Consider the following 19,313-nt stretch of genomic DNA (forward strand, 5'->3'; position numbering starts at 1 on the left):
AGAGGTGATGGATGAGGGCCGTGCTGTTGATTTCAAGAGGACATGGGCTGGAGGAAAGGGCGGGTGCATAGCAGATGAAATTCAACATGCACAAGTGTGAGGTGCTGCATTTTGGTAGGAAGAATGGGGAGAGACAATACACGCTAAATGGTACAATTTTAAAGGGGTACAAGAACCGAGACCTGGGGGTGTTTGCACAAATCTTTGAAGGTGGCAGGACAGGTTAATAAAGTATATGGGATCCTGGGCTTTACAAAGAGTACAATGCGGGCAAGTTATGCTGAACTTGTATAAAACACTGGTTCAGCCCCAGCTGGAGTATTGTGTCCCATTCTGAGCACCACACTTTAGGAAGGACGTGAAGGCTTTGGAGAGGGTGCAGAGGAGATTTACTAGAATGGTTCCAGGGATGAGGGAATACAGTTATGTGGATAGACCAGAGAAGCTGGGGTTGTTCTCCTTGGAGCAGAGAAGGCTAAGAGGAGATTTGATGGAGGTGTTTAAAATCATGACCTGCTTAGAGTAAATAAACTTTTTTTCCAATGGCTGAAGGGTTGACATGAGAAACATTTTTGACGCAATGAGTGGTTAGGATTTGGAATGCGCTGCCTCACAAGATGGTGGATACAGATTCAATAGTAGCTGTCAAAAGGTAATTGGAGAAATACTTGGTAAAACAAATTGTAGGGCTATGGGGAAAGAGCAGGGGAGTGGGACTAACTGGATTGCTCTTCGAGAGAGCCGGCGCGGACTTGGAGCTGAATGGTGCGCTCCTCTGCTGCACGGTTTCCTTTCCACAATGGTGGGCGGGGGGGGGGGGTTTGTGCGTGCTAATGGTATTTTGTGCTCTCAGGAACCGGTGAAGCCCGAGGAAGGACGGGACATGACCAACAAGATCAGTGCTTTTGGGTACATGGAGTGCTCTGCCAAAACAAAGGAAGGTGTTCGGGAAGTCTTTGAGATGGCCACGCGGGCTGCATTACAAGTCAAACACAAGAAGAGACGCAAGTGTGTGCTGTTGTAGGCTCTGGTGCATACTGTCGCATGTACTGTATCAGGCGGAATAACATTATCAAACTTTTTACACCGTATATGGAGACTTTCCTCTTTTCCCCCCCCCCCCCCCCCTTCCCGGTTTCCAAATGGCTATTTTTCAAATACTTTTAGTCTGAGCCTTTTTTTGACTTGCTACGTAATGCTTAGTATCGGAGTAGTGCGATGGGAGGAGTTTAGTGTTGATTTGAGACCATGAACGCCAGCACCTCATGACAGAGTGGGTTTATGTACTGTAAGTTCAGGGGGTGGGGTGGGGTGGGATTTAGTACCATTTGGGTATCTACATTGTTATAAAAAAAAACTCATAACATAATTATAGTGTCAAACACAATTTATCTGCATAGTTCCATTAACGTGAACATTTGATACAGAGCATGAATTAGTTTGTATAAGCAACGTCTTCTGTAACCTGATCACTTTATTTGCTGAATGAACTATTTCTCTACATTCTACACGTCGGTCTGTGTTTTTTCCCCCCTCCATTTTCTAAGCATTGCAGGCCAAACTGGGAGTAGTGCTACAGACTCCAGTGAACGGTAGTGTAACTTACTAGCTTTTGTATAATTGCATTCCGTTAAGCAACTTGTTTGATTTTTTCCTTTTTGTAGATGTATTGTATTGAGATTCAAATTTGTATTGAAGCTCCGATTTATATAAAATGCTAACTGTCACCACTTTTTTGTGATTTTTGTAAACCCCTATCCCATCTGTTTAAGGGTTTACACTAATGTGATCCTCTCCTGAATTTTGTGATCGCTGTGCTGAAGTGTGGCTCAGCCGCCGTTTATTGCAATTGCTCTGTGGAGCTCGGCTTCTTGTGAACGATGCACACTTGCGATTGCTGCCCTTGGTTGCCTCTTGTTAACTGCATTCCTAGTCGACAAGTGGCTGAAGCCGTTTCCGAAGAACATTCCTCGATGTTAAATTCACTCAATGTTGGGTTGTCTACAGCCTGCACAGCTAGCATGTATGTATCTTTGTCTGTTAATCTCTTGTATGCAATAACCAATGCTGTGGCTTAAATGTAAAATCATTTTGCTTTCCATCCTGGGTTATAACAATTTCAGACAGTTAGCACTTAACAAATGTAAAAAAAAAAGTACTAGAAATAAATTTAATGGAACACTTTAAACCATGTGCCAGTAATCGGAGCTTTTAATGTTCTACGGAGAGCTTGTTCTTTGGGATGCGCGGAAATGTTCTGCACTTGCGAAAGATGCTTAATGGATTGGAACAGGGGCTTAAATTGTAAACCTAGCCACTGAGGCGCAACATGATTGTGTTCTTGGGAGTTCGAGGCACTGAGCCACTTTGGCCCATGCCTGCTACCGTACCTGACTCATACACACAAACCGCACCACAAACCAAGTCAAACCTGGGTATCTGTCCCTCTTGAGGGCTTGATGGGGTACATGCTGGGAGACTGTTTCCCCTGGCTGGAGAGTTTAGAACTAGGGCACATGGTCTCGGGATAAGGGGTCAGCCATTTAGGACGGAGATGAGAAATTTCTTCACTCGGAGGGTTGTGATTCTGCGGCATTCTCTACCCCAGAGGGCTGTAGATGCTCAGTCGTTGAGTATATTCAAGGCTGAGATCAATAGATTGTTGGACACGAAGGGAACCAAGGGATAGGGCTGGAAAGTGGAGTTGTATAGATCAGCAAATCTTATTGAATGGCAGAGGAGGTGTAAGGGGCTGAATGGCCTACTCCTATTTCATGTTCTTGCATAGAATTCTTGGTCAGAATATTCCATTATTAATGAGGTTGAAAAGGAACAAGCTTGGGTGTGGTTTTCCCATTCTGCCTGAGTGAAGGTGACCACAAAATGCTGATACAACTCCCAGCCATAGAATGGGGTGTTGTAGTGTGCCAGGCCACCAACTTTGATCCATGGCCCAGTCACCTCCGTCAGTTACGGAATCCTCCCTTTGGCCATAACTTTTTTGGGGGGGGAAATGAAGCCACCCACGGGACGTCTGAGCTGAGGAAAAGCCGCTTTCTCACAGCTGCTCTATGGCAGGTGGGCAAGTTCCCTGCTTCAGAAGGGAAGCCTGGTTATAAATCTTCCCCGATAGTGCAAAAGATTTACAAGGATGATACCAGAACTGAGCGGGTACAGCAGTCAGAAAAGACAACACACTGGAGCCCTTTTCACTGAGGTGACCCAAAAAGTCTTTTAAAGTTATGAAAATGGTTTGACGGTAGATGTTTCCACTTGCTAGGGGCCATAAATAGTCACTAATAAATCCCCCTGGGTAAAGTTTCTCCTGAATTCCCTGAGTGGTGAGAATGTGGAACTCGCTCCTACAGGGAGTGGTTGAGGTGAATAGTATCAATGCATTTAAGGGGAAGCTCGATAAGCACATGGAGAAAGGAATAGGAGCTGGTGATAGGTTAATGAAGGTGGGCAGAGGCTTGTGGAGCATAACAGCACAGAAACAGGCTGGTTTAACTCGAGGCACATTTTTTTCTTTCATAACCAATGAAGCTTGCTCTAGTTTTCACTGAGGATCAGTGGGACAGAATCCTCAACTTGGCAAAGGGGAAGAAGGGCCCTGCTCAAGAGGCTGATCAGAGAGGAGCGAGGCAGATGTAAGATGCCGGGATTGGGGGGTGCGGGAGGCCATGGCTACATCTGTCGATGTGCACTGACTGCCGGTACACGGGCAAACAAGGCAGCTGTTTTGCATATAGCATCCATTACAGAACTGAATGAGGTAGCTTGTTTTTGATGTGTGGGGGCAGGTGTTTTTAATTTTGTTAAACTAAAGGGTTTGGCTCCTGTTTATAATTAAAAAGCACATTTAAATATTGTCAGCTGAACAGGATGATTTTTCAGCAGCAGGAAGAGAGTGAATTGGATTCTCATGTTCACTTGTTTTTGGTTTCTCAGCCACTCCCTGGAAACAGCTGCACTTAAATCATATACTGTAGCACAGAAGGAAGGAGGCTATTGGCCCACTGTGGCTGCTCTCTGAAAGAGCTACCAATTAGTCCCACTCACCTCTTTCCCCCCCACTGCCTGACAATTTTAAGTATTTATCCAATTCTCTCTTTTACTATTGAATCTGCTTCCACTACCCTTCCAGGCAGTGCATTCAGGATCATAACTTGGTGGTGTAAAATCTCATCTCACCCAGCTCTCGTCAATTAAATGTGTCCTCTGGCTCCAGCCACTGGAAACCGTTTCTCCCTATACTCTATCAACCCTTGATTTTGAACATCTCTAACCTCTGCTCTAAGGAGAACACCTTTTCAGTCTCTCCACAATTGAAGTCCCTGGTACCATTCTAGTAAATCTCCTCTGAACCCTCTCTAGGAAGTTTATAAAAAGGATGTCAAGGCCTTAAAGTTGATGGCGTAATCCTCTACCAAGATGCAGAAAAGTAACGTGTCACACAACCCTGCGAATGAGATGATCTCAAAATTAATAACCTCTGTGAATAAGTTGTTCCTAGCCTATCCACCTCGTTTCTCCCCACCCATCCGGTTTGTTTTTGAATGAATTCAGCTGTTGAAAGATGGAAAAATAAATTGTGAGGGCTTGCATCTCGGGTACGCCTGGAGCCTGTGGTTCAAAGTCTCTCTGCCAGATGCAGGATTGAGGGGGAGCAGAGCTGCACTGAGCACAAAGCTCCTAGTATAAAACTACTTATTATTTCAGCCCCGTGTGTGTTGCTACATGCCTCTCGCCCACTAGTACTGCCTTTCTCACCAGTATGTAGTCTGGCAGATCCCAAACCCTTTTTTTTGGGAGGGGGAAGGGGTGGTGTAGCAAAATGTCCTGCTATCACCAACTGCTATCGGTTGGCTATTGACACAGACTGACTTGTGCATACTATATAGATTCCTTTCCTCCCCCAATCATTGTGTACTCATATGGGAATATACAGGACAAACCCCAGTGTGGTCCTTCTGCATTGCCTTAAGATACAAACAATCCCATATTACATAAGCCCTTGCTGTCCAGTTCTGACACTGTTTGTCACACTGCGTGCCTGAGACGGCCATGGGAGACTGAGTAGTTTAAAACTAAAGGCATAATCTCAGTGTTTTGCCTTTTTCTCCTCCCTACCCCCTGGTGCCTCTTATTTTCAGATCTAGGGCCAGATGGATGCACAGAGTTGCACAGACTGCAGGGCAGCATGAGAGCAGGAAACGGTCTCTGTACCTGTGGTGGTTCCGTGGGGAAGAGCTGCAAAACCAGGGGCACGTGACCTCATCTCCTGCCATTTGCACTGGTGTGTAACAATGGCTGGCTGTTCCCACCTGTTCTCTTTCCTCCCCCACACTGTGTCCAAGAGTCCGTCAGTGATATCCTCCTGCACTGTATTTAAAGATCAAAACAAAAAGGCACAAACAATGGTTGCGGGGACAGAGAAGCCGCTCTGCCTATAAAGCAGTTGCAAGTTACAGAAAATATTCATTTAAAATTCAAATATTAAAACTGCAGGGAAGGGGGAAGTTTCAATGCACCAAAAAAAATGCCTCCACAAAAAATAGGGTGAATTTTCTCTTCTCCCTTGTTGACACTGCCTCTTGCTGGAGTCTGGTTTGATGGGTACAAGTTAGCCTCCAGTGCAGTATGCCAGTAGCTGTTCTCCACTGTCTAAACTCGTAAACAGCAGCAGGGACTTTACAGCACAGATCCAGGCTGGTGTTTATCCTCCACATCAGCCTCCTCCCACCCCCTCTCTCTCTCCACCCCCTCTCTTTCTCCCCCCCCTCAACATATCCTGTATCTATACTATTTGCCTCGACTACTCCATGGGGTAGCGAGTTCCACATTCTCACCACTGTCAAGTCAAGAAGTTTCTCCTGAATTCCTTTTATTAGTGATTTATATTGATGGCGCAGAGTTCTAATCTCACCTGCAAGTGGGAACAATTCTACATCTACCCTAAGTTGTCTCCTCGTCTGGTGGAATTGTCCCGAGAAGAGATTGAGTAGGCCTATATTCTCGAGTTTAGAAGAATGCAAGGTGATCTCATTGAAACATAAAATTCTTACAGGGCTTGACGGTAGATGCAGGGAGGATGTTTCCCCTGGCTGGGGAGTCTAGAACTGGGTCACAGTCTCAGAATAAGGGGTCAGCCATGATGAGAAATTTCTTCAGAGGGTGGTGAATCTTTGGAATTCTCTACCCCAGAGGGCTGTGGATGCTCAGCTGTTGAATAATTTCGAGAGAGAGATCGATAGATTTTTGAATATTAAAGGATATGGGGCTAGTGCAGGAAAGTGGAGATGAGGTGGAAGATTGGCCGTTATCTTATTGAATGGCGGAGCAGACTCAAAGGGCCAAATGGCCAACTCCTGCTCCTATTTCTTATGTTCTAGGATGTACATACTTACCTGACACTCTCCCTTATGCATGTCCCAGCAAGAGTCACTGGACAGGCAGCAGGCACAAAGAGATTAAAAGAAATAAAAATGTGCTGAGAAGGGGGAGGGGGGGAAAAGTGGTTAAAGTTTCAGATGGAGTAGTCACTTTTATTAAAACAGAGCCACACTTATCCTTTCCCCCCCCCCCCCCCCCCCCCTCCCATTCCATTTGAAGCAGCACAGACCAGGATCCTCGGACCCACAGCTCCGCAACAATCCAACCATTGGGTTTAGCCCGCGATCATCACAGACACACAGTTCAGCAAGGCTGGCTTTTTGAACAACTTGCATCTGTACTCTGCCTTTAACATAGTAAAACCTCCCATGGCGCTGCACAGAGGCGTTATCAGACAAAATTCGACAGCTATTAGGACCAAAAGCTTGGTCAAAGAGATAGGATGTAAGGAGAGGTGTGTTTAGGAAGGGAATTACAAGAACATTAAACGCAGGGCTTCTAAAATGCCAGCACTTGTGATTTTTGTGATCACTGCTGCCTAGTTTGACGAGCACGACATGATCCCAACTGCTGGAATGGTTAGCGTGGGAAATTAATTTAGTTCACATCAGTCGGTACCACTCCCACCCAGGCAGCAGCAGCGTATGGGGCTCAGCCCCTAGTGGGAGTACAATCCAAGCTGACCATTCGAGCCTGCGCGATGGATTGGAAGAGGAGCAGGAAGTTTGTCTGGTGTCCCAACCACCATTCCCCCCTCAATCAACACCACCAGAAACAGATTAACCAGTCATTGGGGAATCTCTTGCTGTGCATAAAACATTTGCTAAGACTCAAATCAGTGCTCGATAAACACAAGTGCTCGCTCTTTATATATAATTATTATTTATTTGAGATTTCCAAATATTGCATCTTTTCTTCCAAATGGTATGCTGCAGACAAGATAAACAAATCTATTCATCTAGAAAACACACAACTGAAGGGCATTGCTACCAGATCTATGACACAGTTCACATTTAAACTTTCAAAGCCACCATGAGGAAAGGTGGGGCTGAGTATTCGAGACCAAACAAGGAGTGTGTATTCACATCTGGAATTGAGCCCCTCTCGGTTATTTTATCCTCTATGTATTAACTTATTTCCCTGTTTGTGAAGTTGGCTGTACAAGGGACCAGACACACACACACGGTCATTTTGACTTTGGACAGTATCTTTTCAGCCAACCCTTTATACGTGTCTCTCCTGGGTTTTCCTTTCCAGAGATATATAAATGGCCGGCCAATCCACTATCCCCCGTTTTACACAATCAGCAGAAGTCAAAGTTACTCGAGTCTGAAGTGGGGGCACACAGACATGGGAGGTGGGTTACAGGAATCTCTCTGTAATCTGCACGCTTGTGTGTCAGAATATAAGGAGCTTCTGACCACACACACACACACACACACTCAATCAATAAAGGAACTTGTACATCGTCGCTAACCCTCAAGATCAACAGCTGCGAATCCAGTAAAAAGGAGCTGCCTCATTAAAGGAGCACAAGATCAGCCACTCGCACAGCTTCAGCAGAGCAACAAGTGGGTAGGTGTGGCTAAACATCACGGTTTAAGATTCACTGCATCCATTAATCCACAAAAACATCAAGCAGCCTGGTTTCAAAATAAAAATTTCCATCCCCTTTTGATAATGACTGGAGTACAGCCCTACAGGCGGCACAGCTCTTCCAGTAGCCCACCTGCAGAGCAGTCTTCCTCAAGTCCAGGCCGGCTATTTGACCATGGGGGCCTCACAGCCAAAGCCGATCCTGCCCTCGCCAGAAGTGCACACTTGCCACGGGGAGGGGTGGGTGGGTTGGGACAATGATCAGGAACACTGGCCGATATACACACATTTACCCCCCTCCCTCCCCTAAACCCGATCACCGAGCTCAGTTCTGGTAAACCCTGCTGTCCTGCCTGACAAGAATAAGCCACTTTGGCACAGACGGATGACTCGTGGGATCTTCCTGGCCCCGTGTGGTTCAGCTAAGCATGGTCAAACTGCCCGAGCCATCGGGGGTGGATTTACAGAAGAATTAATCCTGAAACACAAGTGGTTTGAAGACACACATTTCACACCTGAACCCTGCTTCAAAGACATCAATTACCTAGAAGAAACCAGAGTTCAGAACTGCAGCAGTACCATAAAACAAAGGTCTCGTCTGTAGAAAACAGTTAAAAATACACAATTCTGACATTAAACAATTTATAGAAAGCACGTGATTCATTTAAGAGGATTTAATTTTTTTCTTTTTTTTTTAAATATATATTTATATAAACACTTCCCTAAAGCAGCCGTTTCTTTCTTCCCCCCCATAAATGTTAAACTTCGAAGTTTCCAGACATTATTTTCATCTTCGTGTTCAAGTTTCAGGTTCAATCAAACTTCACTTCTCCACTCTGGCTCCAGCTGTTGCTGAATAACGCTGAGTGTGTCAGGGTCCCCTAGCAAATCAAAAGAAATGAATCAGTTCATCCCACAATGACCCACCGATTTCCAAGTTACTGCTTTCTACAATTCTTCACACTTTGATCAGTGGATAGAAAGAATGAAGTTTGAATGATTGGATAGGCTGGGGTTTGTTTTCTTTGGAACAGAGGCTGAGGGGAGATTTAATTGAGGTGTATAAAATGATGAGGGGCCTAGATAGAGTGGATAGGAAGGACCTATTTCCCTTAGCAGAGAGGTCAATAACCAGGGGGCATAGATTTAAAGTAATTGGTAGAAGGATTAGAGGGGAGTTGAGGAGAACCTTTTTCACCCAGAGGGTGGTGGGGGTCTGGAACTCACTACCTGAAAGGGTGGTAGAGGCAGAAACCCTCATCACATTTAAACAGTACTTGGATATGCACTTGAAGTGCCGTAACCTACAGGGCTACGGACCAAGAGCTGGAAAGTGGGATTAGGTTGGATAGCTCTTTGTCGGCCGGTACCGACACGATGGGCCGAATGGCCTCCCTCTGCTATACATTTCTATGATTCTATATGAAACAGGAAAATCCAGAGCGAGAAAAATGCCACTTGCCCCATCCAGAGCCAGTGTCTCACTGTTCCCTGCCCAACACCATCTATTGATCCCCCAATTATTTCCCCTCTGCCCACCCCCAAAAAATTAAGCAATGCTGTTACTCCCTCTCGGACCCTCAATCACACCTCTCTACAAGTATCGACAACTCCTGTTTTACAGGCCCTTCATTCACGAAGGGAGTTTGCTCCACATTCAATCCCAATGGGAAATATTTTTAAACCACCCACCGCCCCCCAATCTCACTCTTGGCTCGTGCTCTACTCATCCAAGTTAAATAGCTCTTCAATAACTTTTCAATGATATCCTCAAGAACCAATTGGCTGAAAGAGCCCGGACAATAGTCACACAGACACAACCTTCTGCCAATCAAAATAAAACAATTCATGTTTTTGGTGAATCGCTTCCCGTCCCAGTCTAGAAGGCATTGTTGACTCTCACCAAAAGAACTGGTATCTCAACCTAAGTGGTCATACAGGAGCCCGGCAGTGAGTGGCTGAGGGGTATCTTTGAGGGAGGGGCAGGGTGAAGGGGACATGGCAGCCAAGCTCTACCCCAACCTTCCCCCAGGGCGCACACAAACCCAACAGGAGTCGGGGACCAAGAACCCACAGCCGATTTGTCCCCCCCCCCCCCCCTAAACCAGGAGCAGTGAGGCTAGATTGTAGCACCTGCCCCGAGATCACTAGGAATCCAGCCCAGGGCCTTCAGGAATGAATAAGCTCAAGGCCCAAAACAAACCAATTCAAACCCCTTGTATAACCAAGCTGGTCTCAGGGACCACACTGCACGTGATTCAATTCATCATTCAATGGGGATCTTCCATTTAATCTATTGCAAATATAAAGGAGGTGGGGGGGGGTAACACACACACACTTCCTTTTAAATACACAGTCTCCAGAGAATACAACCGCTACACCAGCAAAGACATGCCGATCCAGCCCGAGTTGAACAATCTACCACCAACCCGTCTCAAATCTAGGCGGCCATTTTGGACCGTCACTGAAGCCCTTCAGCGATCTCCCCTCAGCCTTGATGACCGATGGTGAAACGCTTGGAAGAGCTGAGACATACGGAATGGATTGCTTAAAGGAGGACCCCACAGTCCAACCTGAAGGATTAAACCTTCCTCGCAAACAGTGGACAACCATCACCCACCGCAGAACCGGTCCTGGTAGATGCTGCCACCTTCTCCATAGATGGAAGATTAAAGCTGGAAGGGTCAAGCATAGGTCCCTTACAGTCAGAATCAGGGGAATTTATAATGGGAAACAAGGAAATGGCAGACCAACTAAATACATACTTCGGTTCTGTCTTCACAAAGGAGGACACAAATAACCTCCCAGAGATGCCGGGGAACATAGGGTCTGATGAAAGGGAGGAACTGAAAGAAATTAGTATTTGTAGGAAAATGGTGTTAGGAAAATTGATGGGACTGAAGGCCGATAAATCCCCAGGGCCTGATGGTCTACATCCCAGGGTACTTAAGGAAGTGGCCCTAGAGATAGTAGATGCATTACTGGTCATCTTCCAGAACTCGATAGACTCTGGAATGGTACCCATGGATTGGAGGGTAGCTAATGTTACCCCACTATTCAAAAAAGGTGGTAGAGAAAAAGCGGGGAATTATAGACCGGTAAGCCTGACATCGGTAGTGGGGAAAATGCTAGTCTATTATAAAAGATGTAATAGCAGAGCACTTGGAAAGCAGTGACAGGATCGGACAAAGTCAACATGGATTTACAAAAGGTAAATCATGCTTGACTAATTACTGGAATTTTTTGAGGATGTAACTGGTAAAATAGATAAGGGAGAACCAGTGGATGTGGTGTATTTGGACTTTCAGAAGGCTTTCGATAAGGTCCCACACAAGAGATTAGCGTGCAAAATTAAGGCACATGGGATTGGGGACAAGGTATTGACTTGGATAGAGAACTGGTTGGCGGACAGAAAGCAAAGAGTTGGAATAAACGGGTCGTTTTCCAAGTGGCAGGCAGTGACTAGTGGGGTACCGCAAGGATCAGTCCTAGGACCCCAGCTGTTCACAATATATATTAATGATCTGGACGAGGGAATTGGATGTAATATCTCCAAATTTGCAGATGACACAAAGCTGGGCGGGAGGGTAAGCTGCGAGGAGGATGTCGGGAAACTCCAGTACGATTTGGACAGGTTGGGTGATTGGGCAGAAACATGACAAATGCACTATAATGTGGATAAATGTGAGGTTATCCACTTTGGTGGCAAAAACAGGAAGGCAGATTATTATTTGAATGGCAATAGATTGGGAGAAGGGGAAGTGCAAAGAGACCTGGGTGTCCTTGTGCACCAGTCGCTGAAGGTAAGCATGCAGGTGCAGCAGGCGGTTAAGAAGGCAAATGGTATGTTGGCCTTCGTAGCAAGAGGGTTCGAGTACAGGGACAAGGATGTCTTGCTACAGTTGTACAGGGCCTTGGTGAGACCACACCTTGAGTACTGTGTGCAGTTTTGGTCACCTTACCTGAGGAAGGACGTTCTTGCCATGGAGGGAGTGCAGCGAAGATTCACCAGGCTGATACCTGGGATGGCAGGAATGACGTATGAGGAGAGATTGTGTCGATTGGGCTTATACTCACTGGAGTTTAGAAGATTGAGAGGGGATCTCATCTAAACCTATAAAATTCTGTCAGGTCTGGACAGGCTAGATGCAGGAAGGATGTTTCTGATGGCCGGGGAGTCCAGAACCAGGGGTCATAGTCTAAGGAGTAAGCCATTTAGGACTGAAATGAGGAGGAATTTCTTCACCCAGAGAGTGGTGAACCTGTGGAATTCTCTGCCACAGAGGGCGGTGGAGGCTAGTTCATTAAATATATTCAAGAAAGAGTTGGATATATTTCTTGAGGCTAAAGGGATCAAGGGATATGGGGAAAAGGCAGGGACAGGGTACTGAATTTGGATGATCAACCATGATCACATTGAATGGCAGAGCAGGCTCGAAGGGCCGAATGGCCTACTCCTGCTCCTATCTTCTATGTTTCTATGTTTCTAAAGCATCCCCATCATGCGACTGTGGAGCTCCTAATCAGACCCTGGAGCACATCATTGAGCACTGCCCTCAGAGGAAATTGCCAGGCAGCCTACAAGACATCCACGCTGTTACACCAGAAGCTTGGGCCTAGATATCTGACTTCGATATTGACATTTCATTTGCTTTGCTACTACTGTACGAAAGAAAGAATAATACAGCCACTTCATGGCAGCTCCAAATGTCACCTGTTGGTTCAGATTCCAGGTTGAGCTGATCAAGGCGATCGATGAGGTGGCTTTCGATGTCATCACTTTCATACTCATAGCCAGTATAGCCCTGATTGCAGACGCAGTAATTCAGGAACCTGCCGACGAAACACGCAGAATCAGAGGCGGAGTACCCAAACGGCAAAACAGGTACGAAAGATTTCTCTTCCTCTTTAGCTCCCTCCTCACTGAGGGTGACTCTTGCCTCAAATTAAAAATTCTCATCCTTGTTTTCAAATCCCTCCATGGCCTCGCCCCTCCCTATCTCTGTAACCTCCTCCAGCCCTACAACCCTCCGAGATCGCGGCGCTCCTCCAATTCTTGCCTCTTGCACATCGCCGATTTTCATCGTTCCACCATAGGCGGCCGTGCCTTCAGCTGCCTGGGCCCCAAGCTCTGGAATTCCCTCCCTAAACCTCTCCGCCTCTCTCTCCTTTAAGATGCTCCCTAAAACCTACCTCTTTGACCCAGCTTTTGGTCACCTGCCCTAATTTATCCTTATGTGGCTCGTTGTCAAATTTAGTCCAATAACGCTCCTGTGAACACTCTACTACGTTGAGGATGGTATCTAATTGCAAGTTGTTGCTGCTGGGGGTAACATTAAACAGCTGCCCTCGGAGCGCCTCTCCCGTGTGGCCACATGGGTTTGAACGGAAAGTATTTGACCAATCAGCGGGAAGGGAGGGGTAAATCACAGCCGTGCCCAATCCCGTCGCCCACTCATGCATTTTCCAGCAGGAGCCAGTGGACAATGACCAGGGACAGAAACCCAGACTGGTGTTTCACTCCATGGCCCGAAGGCTAACCCGTAGCATCACCCCCACTGCACCAGCTCAGACCAGCTGATTGAACTCAGACCAGGACTAAACTCATGACCTTCCCGATCAGTCTGGCTCAGCATCACATCGAGCAGGGACAATTCAACAAGTGATTCAGAACAGCTCAGAAACAGGCCATTTGGCCCAACTGGTCCATGCCGGTGTTTCTGCTCCACACCAGCCTCCTCCCACCCCTCTTCATCTCACCCCATCAGCATATCCTTCTATTCCTTTCTCCCTCATGTGTTTATCCAGCTTCCCCTTAAATGTATCTATACTATTCACCTCAACCACTCCCTGTGGTAGTGAGTTCCACATTCTCACCACTCTCTGGGTAAAGAAGTTTCTCCTGAATTCCCGGTTGGATTTATCAGTGACGATCTTATATTGATGACCCCCTAGTTCTGGTCTCAAGTGGAAGCGGAAACAGATGTACGTCTACCGTTTCAGAATCTTAAAAGCCTCTCTCATGTCACCCCTCAGTCTCCTCTTTTCTCGAGACCCAGACTATTGAGTCTTTGCTCTTCTATAGGTAGAACCTCTCCGTTCTGGTATCATTCCAGTAAACCTTTCTTTTTTTGCACCTTCTCCGGTGCCGCGGTGTCTTTTTTGTAATATGGAGACCAGATCCGTTCGCAGTACTCCAAGTGTGGTCTACCCGATGTGGCAATCCCTGGCTCTGCACAGTACCCAGGAGCAGCAACAGTAACTTGCAATCGTACGGCTTCGATTTATGAGCCTCGAGTTCTGGTCTCCCCCACAAGTGGAAACATCTCTCTACCACTACTCTATCGAACCCCCTTCATAATCTTAAAGACCTCGATCAGGATGACTCTCCATCAAACAGCCACAATTTTCCCCATCTTCAATAGTTTTACAACTAATAAACGAAAGTGTTCAAAGAAAATGAAAACATACAATTTTGTTCAGTGCCCCCTGTGATTTTTCTCCCTGGGTTTTTTTGCTGGCAGCTGTGCCCGGGAGATTAATCTTCAATTCCTGGAGACTCCAGGGCCAATCTCTGGAGGGTCGGCGACCCTGGCGACAACACATGAACCCACCAGCACGACTTGGGAGCACTCGGACTTTAAGCAAAGCACCCGAACGGGCCAGGCGTCCGGCAGTAACTGGCACCGGTCAGGCCCAGTGGGCAACACCACTGGCACCAGCTACATTGTACGGGGCAACAGAGAGAGAGAGAGAGGAGAGATTTCACCCACCTGTTCCAGTTTGGGTCCTTGCTAAGAATTATAGGGTTTCCCACCACTATCAGCAGGGCCTTGGCTCTGGTCAGTGCAACGTTGAACCGCTATTGAGGAGAAAGAGAGAGAGGAAGATTACTCAAGATTCATTCATGAATATTCTCATACTGCACACAGCACTCTTGGCAAGCTAGCTTGCTACAGTGTGGGAGGGAGAGAGAACGCAATCGATATCCAACAGAAACACACATTGACCCGGATTTTCCGGGGCCTGTGAGGGGTCGTAAGCGCCTCGCAAGTTCCGGGTTTCCGCGTGTGATGCGCGAAAACCTGGAACCGGCGATCCGTCAAGTTTCAGCTCAACCGATCCGCAGGAAATGGACATTCGCTGGCGGAGAGTTTGCCCAACTTTAGGTCTCTCTCACCAGCATAAGGGTTTAAATTAAATATTAAATACTTTTTTTTTTAGTTTAGGTTATTTGTGGCCCCTTTAAAAATGTTTATTTTTTAAAAAATTATATTTGTTTTAAATGTTTAACTAAATGGTATTTTAATTAATTTTGAACCTGTGATCATTTATTTTTATCTCAGTGTTGTGGAAATTGTGTTTTTTTAGGTGATTTCTATTGTGCTTATGGGGATTTTGTTCGTAAATGGAATCCCCCATCAGCATAATGGGAATCCCCTTTGTCATTGGTTGGGTCGGCCCATGTGGGTCGGCCCATGTGATCCCAGGGATGCTTGCGAACCGCGCCCGCCCCTGGGATCCGTGGGCCTCTCCGCAGGCGCACGCCCGCAGGCCCAGGACCGCGAGAGTCCGAAGTACGGAGGCACCGGGTAGGTGCGGAGTTTACTTGCGGTTGGGAGGCGTTCGCCCGCGGGAAGCCTCCGACCGCAATTTCCAGCCCATTATCTCCAGCTGTGGCTCAGTGGGCAGCACCTTCGCCCGAGTCAGAAGGTTGTGGGTTCAAGTCCCACTCCAGAGACTTGAGCCCAAAAAAATGCAGGCTGACTCTCCCAGTGCAGTGCTGAGGGAGTGCTGCACTGTCGGAGGTGCCGGCTTTTAGAGGAGACATTAACCGAGGCCCCGTCTGTCCTCTCGGGTGGATGTAAAAGATCCCACGGCCAATATTCGAAGAAGAGCAGGGGAGTTTGCCCCGGTGTCCTGACCAATAGTTATCCCTCAATCAACATCCGTAAAATACAGATTATCTGGTCATTTATCTCATTGCTATTTGTGGGATCTTGCTGTGCGCAAATCAGCTGCCGCATTTCCTACATTACAACAGCGACTACACTTCAAAAAGTACCTCATTGGCTGTAAAGTGCTTTGGGATGTCCTAAAAGGCGCTATATAAATGCAGGTTCTTGCTTTTATCTTCCCGTAGCTGATTATTCCTGGTTGAAGGTGGGGGTGGGGGGGAGAGGAGAGTTGAGGAGGGGGGAGAGGAGAGTGGAGGAGGGGGGGAGAGGAGAGTGGAGGAGGGGGGGTAGAGGAGAGTTGAGGAGGGGGGAGAGGAGAGTTGAGGAGGGGGGGAGAGGAGAGTTGAGGAGGGGGGGAGAGGAGAGTTGAGGAGGGGGGGAGAGGAGAGTTGAGGAGGGGGGAGAGGAGAGTTGAGGAGGGGGGAGAGGAGAGTTGAGGAGGGGGGGAGAGGAGAGTTGAGGAGGGGGGGGAGAGGAGAGTTGAGGAGGGGGGAGAGGAGAGTTGAGGAGGGGGGAGAGGAGAGTTGAGGAGGGGGGGAGGAGAGTTGAGGAGGGGGGGAGAGGAGAGTTGAGGAGGGGGGGAGAGGAGAGTTGAGGAGGGGGGGAGAGGAGAGTTGAGGAGGGGGGAGAGGAGAGTGGAGGAGGGGGGAGAGGAGAGTTGAGGGGGGAGAGGAGAGTTGAGGAGGGGGGAGAGGAGAGTTGAGATGGGGGGGAGGAGAGTTGAGGAGGGGGGCAGAGGAGAGTTGAGGAGGGGGGAGAGGAGAGTGGAGGAGGGGGGAGAGGGGAGTTGAGGAGGGGGGAGAGGGGAGTTGAGGAGGGGGGAGAGGAGAGTTGAGGAGGGGAGGAGAGGAGAGTTGAGGAGGGGGGGAGAGGAGAGTTGAGGAGGGGGGGAGAGGAGAGTTGAGGAGGGGGGGAGAGGAGAGTTGAGGAGGGGGGGGAGAGGAGAGTTGAGGAGGGGGGGGAGAGGAGAGTTGAGGAGGGGGGGAGAGGAGAGTTGAGGAGGGGGGGAGAGGAGAGTTGAGGAGGGGGGGAGAGGAGAGTTGAGGAGGGGGGGGAGAGGAGAGTTGAGGAGGGGGGGAGAGGAGAGTTGAGGAGGGGGGGGAGAGGAGAGTTGAGGAGGGGGGAGAGGAGAGTTGAGGAGGGGGGGAGAGGAGAGTTGAGGAGGGGGGGAGAGGAGAGTTGAGGAGGGGGGGAGAGGAGAGTTGAGGAGGGGGGGAGAGGAGAGTTGAGGAGGGGGGAGAGGAGAGTGGAGGAGGGGGGAGAGGAGAGTTGAGGGGGGAGAGGAGAGTTGAGGAGGGGGGAGAGGAGAGTTGAGATGGGGGGGAGGAGAGTTGAGGAGGGGGGCAGAGGAGAGTTGAGGAGGGGGGAGAGGAGAGTGGAGGAGGGGGGAGAGGGGAGTTGAGGAGGGGGGAGAGGGGAGTTGAGGAGGGGGGAGAGGAGAGTTGAGGAGGGGAGGAGAGGAGAGTTGAGGAGGGGGGGAGAGGAGAGTTGAGGAGGGGGGGAGAGGAGAGTTGAGGAGGGGGGGAGAGGAGAGTTGAGGAGGGGGGGGAGAGGAGAGTTGAGGAGGGGGGGGAGAGGAGAGTTGAGGAGGGGGGGGAGAGGAGAGTTGAGGAGGGGGGGAGAGGAGAGTTGAGGAGGGGGGGAGAGGAGAGTTGAGGAGGGGGGGAGAGGAGAGTTGAGGAGGGGGGGAGAGGAGAGTTGAGGAGGGGGGGAGAGGAGAGTTGAGGAGGGGGGGAGAGGAGAGTTGAGGAGGGGGGGAGAGGAGAGTTGAGGAGGGGGGGAGAGGAGAGTTGAGGAGGGGGGGGGGGGAGAGGAGAGTTGAGATGGGGGGGGGGGGTGATGGAAGTGATAAAGTACCTTTGGATTTTTGAGGAAGCCCAGGTTGAATGCCTCGTCCATTTGCAGGTAGTCGGAGCTGCTGCGTACGGTGGAGATGATGACGACCTTCCGCTCCTGTCCCTGGAACTCCTCAACTGAGCCCACCTAAAGTACAACACACACCTGAGATCACAGTGCCCACCACACACACCGTCCGTGCCCATCCCAGGCCAACGGCATTAACCATTTGCCATCATCACAGGCGTCAAATACAAGGGCTCCGCTAAAATCATATAAATCACACGGACTGTTCACTCAATTCTTATCCTGTATAAATCATTTAAAAAGCTCTGCTGATTTCAAACTTGGGTCTTTGATTAGATTCAAATCAGCTCGTTGAAGTGCGATTACCTGAGCGGAGAGATTCTGGGTGCAACTGCTAGCAATTAGGGGAGGTCCTGTTTTTTTAAATGTTGGTTACTTCACTTTTTGGATTTACTGTCCACTTTATATAGCGGGCAAACCGCGCTCGCTAAAAACTTTTTCTGGGGGTTGCCCAGATCTTAAGCTCTCTGGTAAATCTTAGGGGCATCCTCTGGTACATCGAGTATACCACCTGATCTTTGGAAACTATAGTGCGAATGAGGATCAAGTCTCGTGTCCTATGCTTCATTCTCATCATTCACATATGTGCAGCCGTGGCTCAGCGGGTTGCTCTCTCGCCTCCGAGTCAGAAGGTCTTGGGTTCAAGTCCCACTCCAGAGACTTGAGCACAAAAATCCAGTCCGACGCTCCCAGTGCAGTGCTGAGGGAGTGCCGCACTGTCGGAGGTGCCGTCTTTCGGATGAGATGTTAAACCGAGGCCGCGTCTGCTCTCAGGTGGATGTAAAAGATCCCACGGCCACTCTTCGACGGGGAGTTCTCCCCGGTGTCCTGGCCAATATTTATCCCTCAACCAAATTATCTGGTCATTATCACATTGCTATTTGTGGGAGCTTGCTGTGCACAATTTGACTGCCGTATTTCCTACATTACAACAGTGGCTACATTTCAAAAAGTACTTCATTGGCTGTAAAGCAGTTTGGGATGTCCGGAGGTCAAACGTAGACACACTGGCCCTGAAATTCTTCAATTGGCGCAGAGACACAGACAGGCAGACAAAAATGAATAGGATTTAGTCAGTGTATATATAAATAATATAATCTAGAGAGAGAACACCCAGTCTGCAGGTTTCAGATAATGAGGAAGCAGAAAGCAGTCCATGAAAGGAACACGACCTTACCAGTCATTTCAGGAACACATCTCAGCATTGCTTACCTTCAACTCTCTGATGTCGTTCATGGCCCTCAGCTCATTGTCCACTATGGTTATTGCTTTCCTGATCTTTTCCACCTGCAGAGAGGAAAAAACAATCTTCAGTTGAAACAGCGGAGACCAAAGCTCCCTCTGGTGGCCCAGCGGGTAACAGCTGAAGGTCACAGGAACAGGAGGAGGCCATTCAGCCCCTCGAGCCTGTTCCACCATTCATAGGATTACATAGGATAT

The 19,313-nt window shown here is 48.3% G+C and overlaps 2 protein-coding genes across 4 annotated transcripts in view; one reads left to right on the top strand and one right to left on the bottom strand.

Moving 5' to 3' along the window:
- Positions 1–2,193, top strand: part of rhocb (ras homolog family member Cb) — a 41,625-nt gene extending 39,432 nt beyond the window's left edge. Inside the window, exon 5 of the mRNA XM_086011010.1 lies at positions 854–2,193. Within this exon, the coding sequence (XP_085867136.1) occupies positions 854–1,024 (171 nt within the window). The 3' untranslated portion in view covers positions 1,025–2,193. The remainder of the gene's footprint in view (positions 1–853) is intronic.
- A 5,068-nt stretch (positions 2,194–7,261) lies between these two features.
- LOC147105012 (RNA helicase MOV-10-like) overlaps positions 7,262–19,313 on the bottom strand; it is a 95,266-nt gene continuing 83,214 nt past the window's right edge. For all 3 annotated transcript variants that reach the window (XM_086011012.1, XM_086011011.1, XM_086011013.1), the window contains 5 exons: positions 19,086–19,160; positions 17,808–17,933; positions 14,766–14,854; positions 12,707–12,825; positions 7,262–8,873 (listed from right to left, as the gene is read on the bottom strand). In XM_086011012.1, the coding sequence (XP_085867138.1) occupies positions 8,809–8,873; positions 12,707–12,825; positions 14,766–14,854; positions 17,808–17,933; positions 19,086–19,160 (474 nt within the window). In that variant the 3' untranslated portion in view covers positions 7,262–8,808. The remainder of the gene's footprint in view (positions 8,874–12,706; positions 12,826–14,765; positions 14,855–17,807; positions 17,934–19,085; positions 19,161–19,313) is intronic.

The sequence above is a fragment of the Somniosus microcephalus genome, chromosome 18 (genome assembly GCF_052327205.1).
Source record: "Somniosus microcephalus isolate GS21.2 chromosome 18, FLI_Smic_1.0, whole genome shotgun sequence".
NCBI classification, from domain to species: Eukaryota; Metazoa; Chordata; class Chondrichthyes; order Squaliformes; family Somniosidae; genus Somniosus; species Somniosus microcephalus.